We start from the raw sequence: 14,537 nt of genomic DNA on the forward strand, positions 1-14,537 counted from the left end.
TTAATAATCAAGAGTGTTTACAATACAAGAAATGGGGAAAAAATACTAAACAACATACAGCATAGTCCTAGGTTATTAAAAAAGAAAATGCATTATCACAAATACATTACAAAGAAGCTGCCCTGTTCCCTATGCATCCCGTGCCAACTGCTCATCCCAAGGCCTTCGCTTCCTCCACCCCCTGCCCCAGGCTGAGTTGAGGCCTTCAGCACTTCTCAACTGGATCACTGAGTGTCTAACTGGTCTTCCTGCCCCCGACTCATCCTTCACCCTCCAAACCACATGCAGCCACCACACTGCTTTCTCTAAAATGTGAACCTGATTGCTCTGGTCCCTAGGAACAGGCCTGCAAGGCCCCCGAGACCTTTCAAGACAAAAGGCTCCAGCAGAGCTCGCAAGAGGCCCCAGGGCTGCGCCCCCCCACCCCCTCCCACCCCCCCACCCCCGCCCAGAACTGCAGGCTCAGGGCCATCCACACGGGGTCTCTTGCCCAGAGCGCCTTCTCTCCCACCAGGAGGGGCGCCACTGGCTTCTCCTCACATTACAGAACTCAGTTCCAAAGTCTCCTCTTCGGAAACTACTTTCCTAACAAACTGATGAGTTACTCACTCTGGATTTCAACAGCTGATGAGACTCTTTCCCACATTCAACCATGGACTTCCTGAAGATACCGACGGTGTTATATCTTTCATTAATTTATTTATCAATAATAGTTTTGAGCACTTACTATATTCTAGGCCCGGGGAATGTATAAGTGGACAAAAGAAGTCCTTGCCCTCGCTAATCTTACATTCTAGTAGGGAGAGAGAAAATGAACAAAATAACTATGTTAGGATGTTGGATACAGGGTATCAGAGGGTGGCAGGTGCTGTGAAGAGAAAGCAAGGCAAGAAGGTGGTGAGGGCTCAGGAGGCTGTATTTTACAGAGGCCAGGGAGGCAGGCCGCCCTGAGAAGACATCACCCGCACCGAAGGCGCCCAGGGCCAGGCAGCAAGCTCGTGGGCTGAGGCGGGGCGCGCTGCGGCAGAGGGTCCCGGGTAGGGGACTTATTTGTACTCATTTTTGTGGCACTTAGCTGAGCTCAAAAATAACCAGTGGATGGGGCTTCCCTGGTGGCACAGTGGTTGAGAATCCGCCTGCCAATGCAGGGGGCACGGGTTCGAGCCCTGGTCTGGGAAGATCCCACACCCCACGGAGAAAATATGCCCATACGCCACAACTACTGAGCCTGCGCTCTAGAGCCCACGTGCCACAACTACCGAAGCCCGGCCACGCGCCTAGAGCCCGTGCTCCGCAACAAGAGAAGCCACCAGAATGAGAAGCCCACACACCTCAATGAAGAGTAGCCCCCGCTTGCTGAAACTAGAGAAAGCCCATGGCAGCAACGAAGACCCAACACAGCCAAAAATAAGTAAATAAAACAAAATAATAAAATAAATATTTAGGGCTTCCCTGGTGGCGCAGTGGTTTGAGAGTTCACCTGCCGATGCAGGGAACACGGGTTCGTGCCCCTGTCCGGGAGGATCCCACATGCCGCGGAGTGGCTGGGCCCGTGAGCCATGGCCGCTGAGCCTGCACGTCCGGAGCCTGTGCTCCGCAGCGGGAGAGGCCACAGCAGTGAGAGGCCCGCCTACCGCAAAAAATAAATAAATAATTATGTATTTATTTATTAAAAGTAAATAACCAGTGGACAAATGATGACACTGGCTGAGATATCTAAGGTGACAAAGGTGGCGAACACAAAAAATAACTGAGGCAAGCCAATGGAAAAGTCCTCTTTCCACACTCACCGCTGACACACATTTAGGCTCTCCACCTTGGAAGGTAGACAGCTCTGTGGTTTTTGAATTTGGGGATAACAGCATTTGTTCAGAGCAGGCCAACAAAGGATCAATGCTATGGACCACTAACTGGGACTGGGAAAGCTATGGTGAAGGCATTTTATTTACATCAGTAACGGTCCTCTGATCTCAGCTACACCTGTTGAGAAACAGCCCAAAGAATGAAACAAAACAGCTTATTAGCTGATACACAGATCAGTCACCTGGATTCAAGAAACTACACAACAGAGATAAAGAGAGTCGTGAAACCCTTAAAGGAAACTTAGAGGTCACCTGCATTCTTAATCCAAGAATTACAACCGATCTGAATACCTCAGGAGCAGCCCACCTCTTCTGCATCAGCTCTCATTACTATAAAGGTATTTCTAGGGAGGGCAAAGCTGTCCCGTGTGGTTCTGCACACTGTCATCCTGATCTTCATTCCTAGAACTGGAAACACCAAAACAAACCCTCGTGCAGTCCTGAACCTGACAGCCAGCCAGCTGCTCCCACATGCAGGACAGGATGCTGTGCCCGACAGGGGGGCCACTGGACGGGAAGCAGACCCCTCAGCGCTCAAGAAAGCCTTCCTGAGCCCCAGGCCCGTCCCGGGCCCCTGTGCTCCTACCCTGAACACCTGCCAGACTCTAGCCAGACGACTGTCTGTGTACTGTGCCCTCCGCCAGGCAGGGCCATGCTGTCCTTCCGCCACTCAGGCACTTGGCCCATTCGGGGCCAGCAGGCTGCAGGCCTCCGGGAAGGGCTGAATGACCAGGGGGGAAAGACACGGCACCCCCAGAATCAAAGTCCACAGGACCCTCCAGGCTCGCTGTGCACGACATACGTGGGCGGGAGGAAGCTAACTCAGATCTGTTTTCAACCAAAAAGAAATCAATGGCAAAGGAACAAATTGGCAACGTATTTTACTTTCTGTCCACCTTAAAAAGAAAAGAAACTCATTTTTCGACATGTGTCAGTGGGTGAGAGGCAAACTCTTTCCAAACTGAGCTGCAGCAACTCTGTGTCCAGGACTAGTCATGGCTAGGATATTGCTACAGTATCACTGCGTGTGAAGTTCAATTTACAGCCAGTAAACTTCCAGCCAAAACTGAAGAGAACGCTTTTTAAGATTTTTTTTTTTAAGCTATCTCTTAGCTTGTTCTCACTGAATAGAACTCTAGTCACAGATGAAAAAGGAAGTTTGTGCTCCTGGCACTTAACTCACACTGTGTAGTGTGGCATGGAAAAGCCAAGAATTCAGTAAGAACCAAGACGGAACCAAGAGTGATTATTTTAACACCAATTTGTGACAAACTGGAGACAAGAACTTCTAAGCTGACAAATCCATGACCAGCAACCAAAAGAAGGCAGCAAGAGTTTCCGGCAGCAAATTGGCTTAATGCTCAAATCCCCAAAGAGATCTTGATCACAAATGGGCTTCGGGATGAATCAGGAACTCTGTTCCATCTCGCTGGGACATCGGACGGGCACAGTTAAATCGAGCTGTGGCCGAGTCTGTGCTGCCCTCACACCGTCCACAAGGGCCCCATCTCACCGCACGGAGCACAGCAGTCTCTCGTGGCTACGGGGAACGTAACGTTCATGTATGTGTGTGTGTGTGTGTGTGTATATATATATATATACTTGTAATTGTGTTTTGCAGCTTATGAACCCCAACACAGGCCTCAACACAGAGCAAGAGCTGGATACACGTTCGTTGAGAAGGAATTAGTCAATGAGTTAGTTACTGAACTTCAAACAACACTGAACTCTCATTCTGAAGACCCAGTAGGGCAGGTCTTCAAATGGCAACATTTTCAGGCTCCTCAATTCACTCTACTCAGTGCTAAAATTAATATTATCTCTCAGAGAGCCACAAACCTGTATCTTTTGTTGTTGTTCATACCTAACCTAGACTGGAAAAGTTTTTAAATGTGCAAAATAAGATTTAGTTAATCCTATTCATGGAAAAGTGCTCAGCAGGTTAAGGGAAAAGGCTGAAAACAAAACTATGTGGAGGGAGACTTCCCTGGTGACGCAGTGGTTAAGAACCCGCCTGCCAGCACAGGGGACACGGATGCGAGCCCTGGTCCGGGAAGATCCCACACGCCGCGGAGCAACTAGGCCCGTGCGCCACAACTACTGAGCCTGGGCTCTAGAGCCCGTGAGACACAACTACTGAGCCCGCGAGCCACAACTACTGAAGCCCGCACACCACAATGAAGAGTAGCCCCACTCGCCACAACTAGAGAAAGCCCGCATGCACCAACGAAGACCCAACACAGCCCCCAAAATTCATTCATTAATTAATTAATTTTAAAAGAAACTATGCGGAGGCTCTGACACCTGCATATGGCTGAGGCCCTGGGGGGCTGAGGGAAACACAGACTTGGGGGCCTAATTAGGAGTCCCTACTTAGCAGTGTCTGGATGGCCACCAGGATGCCAGGTGACTTGATGAGAGAAGACCATGACCAAAGATCACAACTTAAAACACACTATTACATAAAAGGATCCCAAACGTCTAAAATGTACTACAAAGAGTACCAAAGGGAAGCATTTCAAAATATTAATGAACTTCATCCCAGAGTCGTGAGTTACTAGGGGTGATGCTTTTCCTAATATTTTCTTTATTTTCTAGGAGCATTATCAAGTACCTAATGCTTGTTTTAAAGGTGCCCCCCCAAAACAGAAAGGGAATAATGTCCCCAAATGACCTTCACCTAACGACTCTATCCAACTATCACTGAGGATATTCAAGGGCTATTTGCCTTGCATTAATCTGCCTCAGATGACCCCAAAAGAATGTCCTAATTTCTCCCCCCTCAAAGTTTTGAGATTTAAGATGCTTGAGGTGCTGAGGTGAGCAGAGCGAACACTCTGAGATCTGGAGGAGAGCCGGAAGAGGGACACACCCTTGCCACCCCATGCAGGACCCCAAACGGGCCTCTGCACAGCCATCTCCCTTAGCAACGCTAACAGAGAGCGGGACGACCCACTTCCTCGAACCCATGCTTTCCCACAGATGCCCACCTGCTGACAAGGGCAGACGCCGTCTAGGCTGGACTCGCAAGGTCCCTTGCCCCTCCTGACTTCGGTCCCGGCTCCTCACCCTACACGCCAGTCACCCATCAAGCCCACGTGCTCCGGCATACGGCAGGCTTTGAGACTTTGTTCCTCTGCATGCTTTCCCCCCACACCCTGTCCTTGTGCTTCTCTGCTCAAATGTCGCCTTTCTAGGAGACTAGTCTTCCCAGCTTCCCTTGATGCTCCCCCTTGTCCAATCCACGTGACGCTGCCACTCCTCCCCACCTCCATGGCACCCTCCCCACGCTGGCTCGTGGGAGGCCCCCGTGAGCCCACTTGGACGGTTCTGCAGGGGAGGCAGAGTGTGAGCGCATGCCGCCCTCCACGCTCTCCCCGGGGTAAGGCTGGCCGCCCGCACCTCAGCACCCAGCGTTCTGAGTTCTCAGGGGCTCCCCACACCCTCCAGCTGCAGAGCCGTCTCTGGCTGGGTATCAGCCAAGGCGCCGCTTCCGGGAGCCCATCCTTGACTTCCCAGGGCCACGCCGACAGACCCTGTGCCCTCCCTCCTGACTCAGTCCTCAGCTTGGAATGACACAGGCATTACTGTGATTATCTGATTAGCGTCTGTCTCCCTCACTAGACAGTAAGCTCCCTGGTAAGAGCGACAATGCCCGTCTCTGCTCATCACTCCATCCTCAGTGCCTGGTACACAGTAGCCACTCAATAACTACCTGCTGAATGAATGAATGAATGAATGCATGAATGAATGAATGAATGAAAGTTTTTGACTGTATTGTTCACACCTCTGTTACAGGAATTAACACCCTAAAACAGTATTTTCCAATTAGCTTGTTTCCCTCTCCCACTACCCTGTGAACTTCTAAAGCACAGAAACACTCTTTTCAGCTCTATGCTGCTAATGCCTGGACACCAAAATTTTCTGTTTGAACAATTACAAAAGATATAAAGTCCTTCATATGTAGTTCTGAATAAAGGTGTCTGGTATCCTACAAATGAATTCCAAAGGACACAGAATGCAACCCCTAAAAGACCTGACTTTGCACTTTATTAGAAGTAGTTGAATATGGTTTCTGGGGAGAGGACCTGACATGAGAAATCGGAGAGTTTTTTTGGATTTTTTTCTGTCTTTTGCCATTGCAGTACTTTGATAAAAACAAAGTGGGAGGGACTTCCCTGGCAGTCCAGTGGTTAAGACTCCACACTTCCACTGCAGGGGGCACAGATTCGATCCCTGGTAAGGGAACTAAGATCATGGCGTGGCAAAAAAATATATAATGATAAATAAATAAACAAAAACACAAAAAGAGAGGTGAACAAAGCCTGATTTTGGAGAAGACGGGGAAAACCCATGTTCATTACCCAATTCCCCACTATGCACTAGGGTTGATGACCTGTCAACCTCTCCAACTAACGCAAGGCTTGTCCTCTCAGTAATCTTTAGTGCAGAGTTGACCAAGAGACAAGAATTCAATTTTGAATCAGACATTTTTTTTACAATACAGAAACTGAACAGCATGGCTGCTATAATTAAGGGGTTGAACATCTTCAAAATATCATTTCTTTTTAAAATAATGGTCTGGGCATTTTAATAGTCATAAATTTCTACAGCACTTCTACAGTTCTCAGTACACAGGTCCCAGGGAACCACTTTAGCCTCCAGAACATCTGCTCCATCCCCTGGCAAAATTTGGTAAAAATAAGAACACTTCCTATACTTGAATAGATGCGTTCAATAGTTTTAGAAGCAAGACTAGCTCCAAAAACTCCAGCTCAGTGGCTAGCTGGTTAGAAGAGACCACATTATGAGACAAGGGAACAAAAACAACAATGCCCAAACACAAAAAGGCCCAGAAGACAGACACCAAGTGCGGACCAGGGATCAGGGAGGAAGAGAAGGACATACTCTTTACTTTAAGTATTTCTGTTTCAGAAATTGCAAGTCTTTATTCTGTATTTAAAAATAAAATCAGCGGGACTTCCCTGGTGGCGCAGGGGTTAAGAATCCACCTGCCAATGCAGGGGACACGGGTTCGAGCCCTGGTCTGGGAAGTTCCCACATGCCTTGGAGCAACTAAGCCCATGCGCCACAGCTACTGAGCCTGTGCTCTAGAGCCCGCAAGCCACACGACTGAAGCCCTCGTGCCTAGAGCCCATGCTCCACAATGAGAAGCCACAGCAATGAGAAGCCCGCGCACCGCAACGAAGAGTAGCCCCCGCTCGCTGCAACTAGCGAAAGCCTGCACGCAGAAACGAAGACCCAACGCAGCCAAAAATAAATTAATTAAAAATAAAATCAGTAAGAACTTTCACCAAAATGCACTCTACACAAAATCTTGTAATTAATAATTAGTAGCAGATTAGCAACCCTTAGTAATTACTAACACATTAATATCTTTAAACATGTAAACCTCTATTTCATTCATTTGCCCATTCCATGAACCTTCACTGAGGAACTACCATGGGGAAGTCACACTGTGAAACATCAGGCCTTTATCAGTTCGGCCAGGTAGAAAAGGCAAAGGATAGAAGTCCAAAGACGTGCTCTTAAGTCCCTGATAGCTCATTTAAGAGCCATGCGACTTCACATCACAACCTCTTTTTTTAAACTTTTTTTTTTAATTTATTTATTGATTCATTTATTTTTGGCTGCATTGGGTCTTTGTTGCTACGCGCGGGCTTTCTCTAGTTGTGGCGAGCGGGGGCTACTCTTCCTTGCAGTGCGCAGGCTTCTCATTTTGGTGGCTTCTCTTGTTGTGGTGCACGGGCTCGTGGTGCATGCGCTTCAGTTTTGGTACACGGGGTCAGCAGTTGTGGCTCGTGGGCTCTAGAGTGCAGGCTCAGTAGTTGTGCACGGGCTTAGCTGCTCCGCAGCATGTGGGATCTTCCCGGACCAGGGCTCAAACCTATGTCCCCTGTATTGGCAGGCGGATTCTTAACCACTGCGCCACCAGGGAAGTCCCACAACCTCTTTGAGTCTCACTTTATTCATCTGTAAAATGATGCTAGTAACAATACATTACAGAGTTGCCGTAAGGATCAAACCAGTCACGGCACTTCATAAACCATGCAGCTTACACACTGCACAACTTTCTCCACGTGCTGACTGCTGCAATGCTTAATTTGATAAGTATGTTATTCCTTATCCAATTATCAGATCTACCCAGAAGGCCTACTCTCCAGGGTCTCAAATAAATACACACATCTCAGCAGCCACTTGAGGGGAATTACTACTTAAATATCGAGAGAAGTTTTGTATAACATCAGGCAAGAATCTCTGAAAACTCCAGAATTAAATGTCATTTTCAAATTCTCTTCTATTCCCCCCCCAAGTCCTATCACAAGAAAAAAATTGATGTTTTCAAAAAAAATAGAAAGGGTATATATTTTAACGATGAAAGTCTCTCAAAAGAGTCAACTGCCTCACTCCTCTGGAGTTATGAACTGTCTGAAATAGGAGAGACACAAAAGAAGAGGAACACCAGAAACCCTCTTGACAATTATCAGAACACCAAATAAATTCACAAGTGGAGTGGCCCTGACTAAATTTAAATGAATATAATAAAATTTAACATGTATTGCTTATATCCAGAGCAAAGGATACCATCATGTTTATGCAAGAACAATTCAACAATGCAGACGAACTCATTAGACCAAAAGGCCATCAAAACTTCCCCCCCAGAGCCATGTATTACATGTTCTTGGGCGGTGCTAGTTCTAGTTCACAAGGCCCATGGCTTGCAACTTGTAATTTATACAGATATCCAGCTTTATTCAACATATTTTAAACCACAGAAATGAGTATTTTTGACTTGTACTCACAATAATGATAAAGTTCTATTTTTGTGAACAGTGAGGAGACTAAGTTGAGAAAATGGCCTGAAAAGCTGTCCCCACCGCTTCCCGTGCAACCAGTGCACCTCATGGGACTAAAGCCCCAGGAGCCCGGGGGGGGGGGGGGGGCATGGTATTCATGGGACCCCTCCCTTCCCACCCCAGCCAGCTCGTTCACAGTAACAGGTCTGTAACATGAACCCCTCTATTTTGTGCGATCTTAAATGCGCATTTTTTCCTACATTCAGTTTCTTACAGCAGGAATACCTCTAATATTATTCAATTAACATTTAAGGTTTTTTTCACAGTAGCTCCAATGAGAACATAAGTTTGCAGATGTCATGGTGAATCTTTTGAAACTTTAAAGACTACTTGCCACAAAAGAGCACGGGCATGCCAGCACTTCTTCATAAAACAAGTACAAATGGGGAAGCAAAACTGTACCATCAGAAAAAGAGAGGAAGAGAGAGAGAGAGGGAGAAAGAGAAAGAGAAAGGCAGGCAGCTATATGTAAAACTCAGGTACCAAAGGCACAAGAGTGGGGCACCAGCCTTTCTATTAGGAGGTACTTTCATTTCTAATGCACTACTTGTGAGACTCTTAAATCAGAAGAGTGTAGACTTACGAGATGGCCCTTGAGCTGATACCAGAAAAATAAATTGAGAACTGATCTGAAGAATGACAACCAGTAAAGCTGCAGACGAAGCCCAGGAGGGAGGGGCCTGAGGGACAAGAGCAGGCGTCCTCGGTGCGCAGACCCTTGGTGCAGACCTGGGCTAACACTCTGCAGGCACATGGTCATCCCTCAATTCTCAAGTGAGCCAGAAAGGGAAAGTCCAGGAAGACACGCTGTATCCTCTCACTCCCTGCCCCAAACCACACTTCCACTCTACACGTCACCGACCCTGTTCCCAGGAGAGGGCAACCTGAGGACAGCGCCTTTCAAAACAGGGAGCAGCATGGAGCTATTGGTTTCTTGGGTCTCCTGCTGAAAACGGGGTCATATCTGCGGAGCTTTTAAACAGTCAGAAAGTAGCCCACTCATGAAAAGTCTACACTCTGAAGACTCCACATCTAGGTTTACGATAGATTCTACAATTCCTGATTCTTGAAACAAATAGTACTATAAACCTACCCCACGGGCTACCTTTATCTTGCCTATTGTTCTTAGTACAGACTGCACTGACAGAAATGGTCACAGAAAGACCTATTGGGAGACCACTTCAATAAACAGGAAAACTGCAGTCCAAGCACATGTAAGTCTTTGGAAATGAATATCTACACTGCTGAAGTAGCACTAAAGTGACAAATGACAGTAATCCAGTGGCCCAAGGCCAGTAAATTCCATTGCAAACAGATTTATCTGTCTTGTGCCACAGTGATTCTTGCATGTGTGGCAGTAAAGACAACTGTAACAGCGCAGTTACAGATTCAAAGGCAAGCGCTTCCCACTGTTTCGGTATTTAGTGTATCATCAGCAAGAAGTGTCCTCGGCAACCACCCTTAACGGGCCACTTGAAAAACCAGATCCATTCACAGCAAGTATCTGCCTGTCTGAAATTTGTAAAAACACAAGAACAAACAAAAAATAACCCCGATGAACTATAACTCAAGCAGAGACGATACAACTTTTCTCAACTACTTCAATATTATATTCTGAACACAGCACAAAGTAAATGTGCCACTAGGCCTGGCATTAAATAATCATTAAGCTTTGGAATTCTTTTATCCTTTAAGTTTTCCTATGCAAACCACTATTCAAATCACTTCAGTTCCACATAAAAAAGCTCTCGAATATATGTCCTAACTGTTGCTCTAGAGAGGAATTTGGAATGAGGCGGTCCACTTCCTATCTGCTCATTTCAGGACACTGGTCCCCACAAGACAGGCTCCAGAGGGTGAGGGTGAGGCCCTGGATAAGGCTCATCTCCACTGCTCCTGTGTAAAAACCACTGAGGCGACCATCAACGCACAAGCTTCAAATGGCTTATCTAGTCTTAGGACATGTTTCAAGATTTTGCTGTCACGATGCAAAGGAAAACTGGTATCTCCAAATATCCCGTATTTCAAATAATTTTATTTACTTCAGTTGCTCACTGTGAAACTCCAATAAAAATGTATCTCTTTGGAGAACTACTAATAACAGCTTTCAGTTACAAAGATATTCAACGATACAGCAACACTCTACCATATGCTGTCAACTGGATCCAAGAAATTCCACAGTGTAAAATGTGGGCGCCACAATGCTGTACGTGAGGCAGTGAAAAGATGAGGGGGAGCCCGCTGCACAGGACCGGGACGGGAGCAGCCACACGATGTCCAAATAGGATGTACGAAGCATTATTGTAGAGTTTTCACTATAAATGACTGCAATGATCACAAAAATCTCTTCTGGTTTACGGCAGAATTGGTCAGTTCAAATTAATTACCCCAAATCATTTAAATCAGTTCCCTCATGCCAACAAATGTCAGAGATGTACTTTCACTTCAACTGTCAAAGTTCGTTGTATTTATTAAAATGTGTTGAAAACTACTGGCATTAGAAAAGTTTCTAAGTTTTGCACTGTTTCATGTCAATCCAGGGAAAAGGGTTCAATCATTGGTATGGAAATAGGCTATAAACTATATAAATGTTTTAAATTGTAACCTTAAAAATCCAATTTTAAAATAGGACCCTTATAAAAACTTAATATAAGAAAAAAGAAAATAGGACCCTTACTGTTAATCTGTGATTGATATCCCCAATAATAAACAAGTAAGACGCATAATAACAAATAACAGTGCTTAGCAGAGAGCGAGAGCCCAACCAATATTTGTCGAATTAATGAATGGCCATGACTATGGCAGGACCTTCAGGACAGCAGGTAACTGAATAAAACAAAATTATTAAAATGCTTAGCCTGACTCAAGCAGGATCCAATCATTAAATCCTATCACATGTTTCATTACTTGTTTTCATTACTATTCTTCTAAAAAGAAAATTAGGAAAAGAAAGAAAAATATGAGAACTCATACTATTTCCTTTCCTACCTTCTGCATGCTACAACTTAAAAGCATTTTAATCACACTTTAATTTTTTTTACAAATTTATTTATTTTATTTTTGGCTGCATTGGGTCTTTGTTGCTGTGTTTTCTCTAGTTGGGCCGCGCAGGCTTCTCACTGCAGTGGCTTCTCTTGTTGCGGAGCACGGGCTCTAGGCACGCGGGCTTCAGCAGTTGTGGCACGCGGGCTCAGCAGCTGTGGCGCACGGGCTTAGTTGCTCCATGGCATGTGGGATCTTCCCGGACCAGGGCTCGAACCCGTGTCCCCTGCATTATGTTCAGCTAACTGTTGCCACTCCAATTTTCTAAAGATGTGTATTGGCAATATTGCTGTATAAAACATAAATACTAGGACATTTAGAAAAGTAAATGAAATTACAATCACTTTTACCTATTATCACCACTCATTAACATTTCACTTTGCGTTGCGATTGGTGCTTCTGATAATGGAAGTGGGGACTTACCTAGTGACTCAGTGGTTAAGAATCCGCCTGCCAATGCAGAGGACAGGGTTCGAGCCCTGGTCCGGGAAGATCCCACGTGCGGCAGAGCAACTAAGCCCGTGCGCCACAGCTACTGAGTCCGCGAGCCACAACTACTGAAGCCCGTGCACTTAGAGCCCATGCTCCGCAACAAGAGGAGCCACCGCCATGAGAAGCCTGCGCACCGCAACGAAGAGTAGCCCGCGCACCGCAACGAAGAGTAGCCCCCGCTCGCCGCAACTAGAGAAAGCCCGTGCGCAGCAACAAAGACCCAACGCAGCCAAAAATAATAATAAAATTTAAAATTTTTTTAAAATAAGAGCAAAGCTTAATTTAAAAATAAAATTTAAGGTGAGAAAAAGGCAAACACCAAATCTCTTAAGGAAAGAAATCTTTGAATTGCACCCTTGTAAAACTTATTCAACCACTACTAAGCCCTTCTTTTTGTGCAAAGAACTATACTGAGTTACTTTAAAACGCAGATGTACAAGTGAACAAAAGTTTAAAGCGGAAAGTTGTAGAGCAAACTAAAGTGCCAAAAGTTTAACAAAATTGCTGCTTCCTGTAAGATCTCATTTTTTTTAAGTTATCAAGTCTCAAATTCCGCGACACGCGTCAATTCCAATAGTTATTAAAACCTGACTCTAGTTCCAAAAGGGCAAGAAAAACCAATTGCTTTGAAAGGGTTACGATTTACCGGCCACCAGTTTTCCAACAGCTACTTTGTTTCATTTTCTCTTATTTAATACAACAGCACACTGAGATGATATAAAAACGCGCAATAACTTCTAGGGCTTAGAAGTCAACACATCAGCGGTCCACAGCAAGCCTGACAAATAATACCACATGCCGATTTTTATCCAGACCAATTGTATTTGGGGGAGTGGGAATAAGAATTCAACTCTACACTCATCTCTCTCTAAAAGCGTGAGTTTTACTCTTTCTTTCCACTACGGGATTATCACAAACGACCCCTAAGATACCGCTCTGACAGGGTGCGCTAGTAGTGTCAGCCAGGCTGAGGTGGATTCGTGCAAAAGATGTCACTCAAAGGCAGGTACAAGTATGGTCCTGGCGAGTTATTTCGAGTTTTCTTTGCACCAGTAACCTTAGGCTGCTTCTTAGTGACTTGAGTCTAAAAGTCAGAACACCGGCAAGCCGCCCCCCCGCCCCGGGTCAATCAAACTGCGAAAGCAACCTTTGGGCCCATGGGGAAAACGAGGCACCCCAAATCTTGGTGGCTCGTTCCGGGCAGAGAGGCGAGCACAGGGCGTGGAAGGCTGTGCCGCCCCGGGGCCTCCCGAAGATTCCCGGCTGCCTCCCGGGGCAGCCAGGGCCCCATCTGCACCGCCGGCTCGCCCCGCGGTCCAGCCCCGAGGTTAACCCCTTCGCGCCCCCCACGCCCTCTCCAGGCCGGCCCGGGCGCCCCCTCTCCGCCGCCCCTCTGAAGCGAGGCCTGGTGGGCTCTGGCGCGGGGCGGGCCGGGCTGCAGGCGGCGGAGGCGCGGAGGCGGCGGGAGGCTCGGGGCCTAGTCCCGGGCAGCGTGTCCCGGCGCCCTCCCCCACTCCCACACGCTCGCTCGGGGCCGGGGTGCGCCCGCCCGCCCGTCCGCCCCGGCGCCCACCCGCCCGCGGCCCGGGGCCCCTTCCCGCCGAGGGCACCGGCCGGGTGCTACCTGCGGGTTGCGGAGGGCCATGGCGGCCCGTTTCAATGAGCCTCGGCGCTCGTCCGACTCCTCACGCTGCTTCCCCCGCCGCCGCCATCTTCTCGCCCGCACATACACACTCGCATCGGCCGCCGCGCCTGCGCACTGGCCGCGTGCCGCGGGGCGCGGGGAGGCCGGGCGCGCCGAGCGCGCGCTGCGCAGGCGCGGCCGACAGGTGGGCGTGCGCGGCGGGAGTCGGCCCGGGGCGGACCGCGAGCCCGCGGCCCTTAGCGGATGCGGGCCCGCCCACCGCGGACCTGGAGCTCCCGGGGCCGGCTGCGGCGCCGGAGGGGAAAGGACAGTGGACGGAGGTGATAACGCCAAAGCGCCCGGTCGGCCCGGCTTTCTCACCAGCCGGGAGGCCACCTGGATGGTGGGCGGGACTCGGGATGTCCGGAGCCCGAGAGCCGCGGCCTGAAGTCCGCCCGCGCCCCCGAACCCCAGGGTCGTCCTGGGCCGGGGTCGTCCTGGGCCGGGGTCTCCGAAGTGCGCGCTGAAGATCTCAGAGTAGTCCCGGTTTATGGAGGTCACATCCGTCCATTCATTAATTTATTCACTTCTCATTCAGTCCACAAACACTATCTGAGCGTCTACTCTGTGCCACGCCTT

General features: G+C 48.0%; 1 protein-coding gene across 1 annotated transcript in view; it reads right to left on the reverse strand.

Annotated features, from left to right (window-relative positions):
- The window catches only part of USP10 (ubiquitin specific peptidase 10), a gene marked incomplete at its 5' end in the record, with an annotated part of 69,849 nt that extends 55,835 nt beyond the window's left edge, over positions 1–14,014 (reverse strand). Inside the window, 2 exon segments of the mRNA XM_082863212.1 lie at positions 13,899–13,954; positions 13,957–14,014. Of these exon segments, the coding sequence (XP_082719338.1) occupies positions 13,899–13,954; positions 13,957–14,014 (114 nt within the window).
- Positions 14,015–14,537: the final 523 nt, after the last annotated feature.

Source organism: Leucopleurus acutus (genome assembly GCF_964270905.1).
Source record: "Leucopleurus acutus genome assembly, chromosome: 20".
Taxonomy (NCBI): Eukaryota; Metazoa; Chordata; class Mammalia; order Artiodactyla; family Delphinidae; genus Leucopleurus; species Leucopleurus acutus.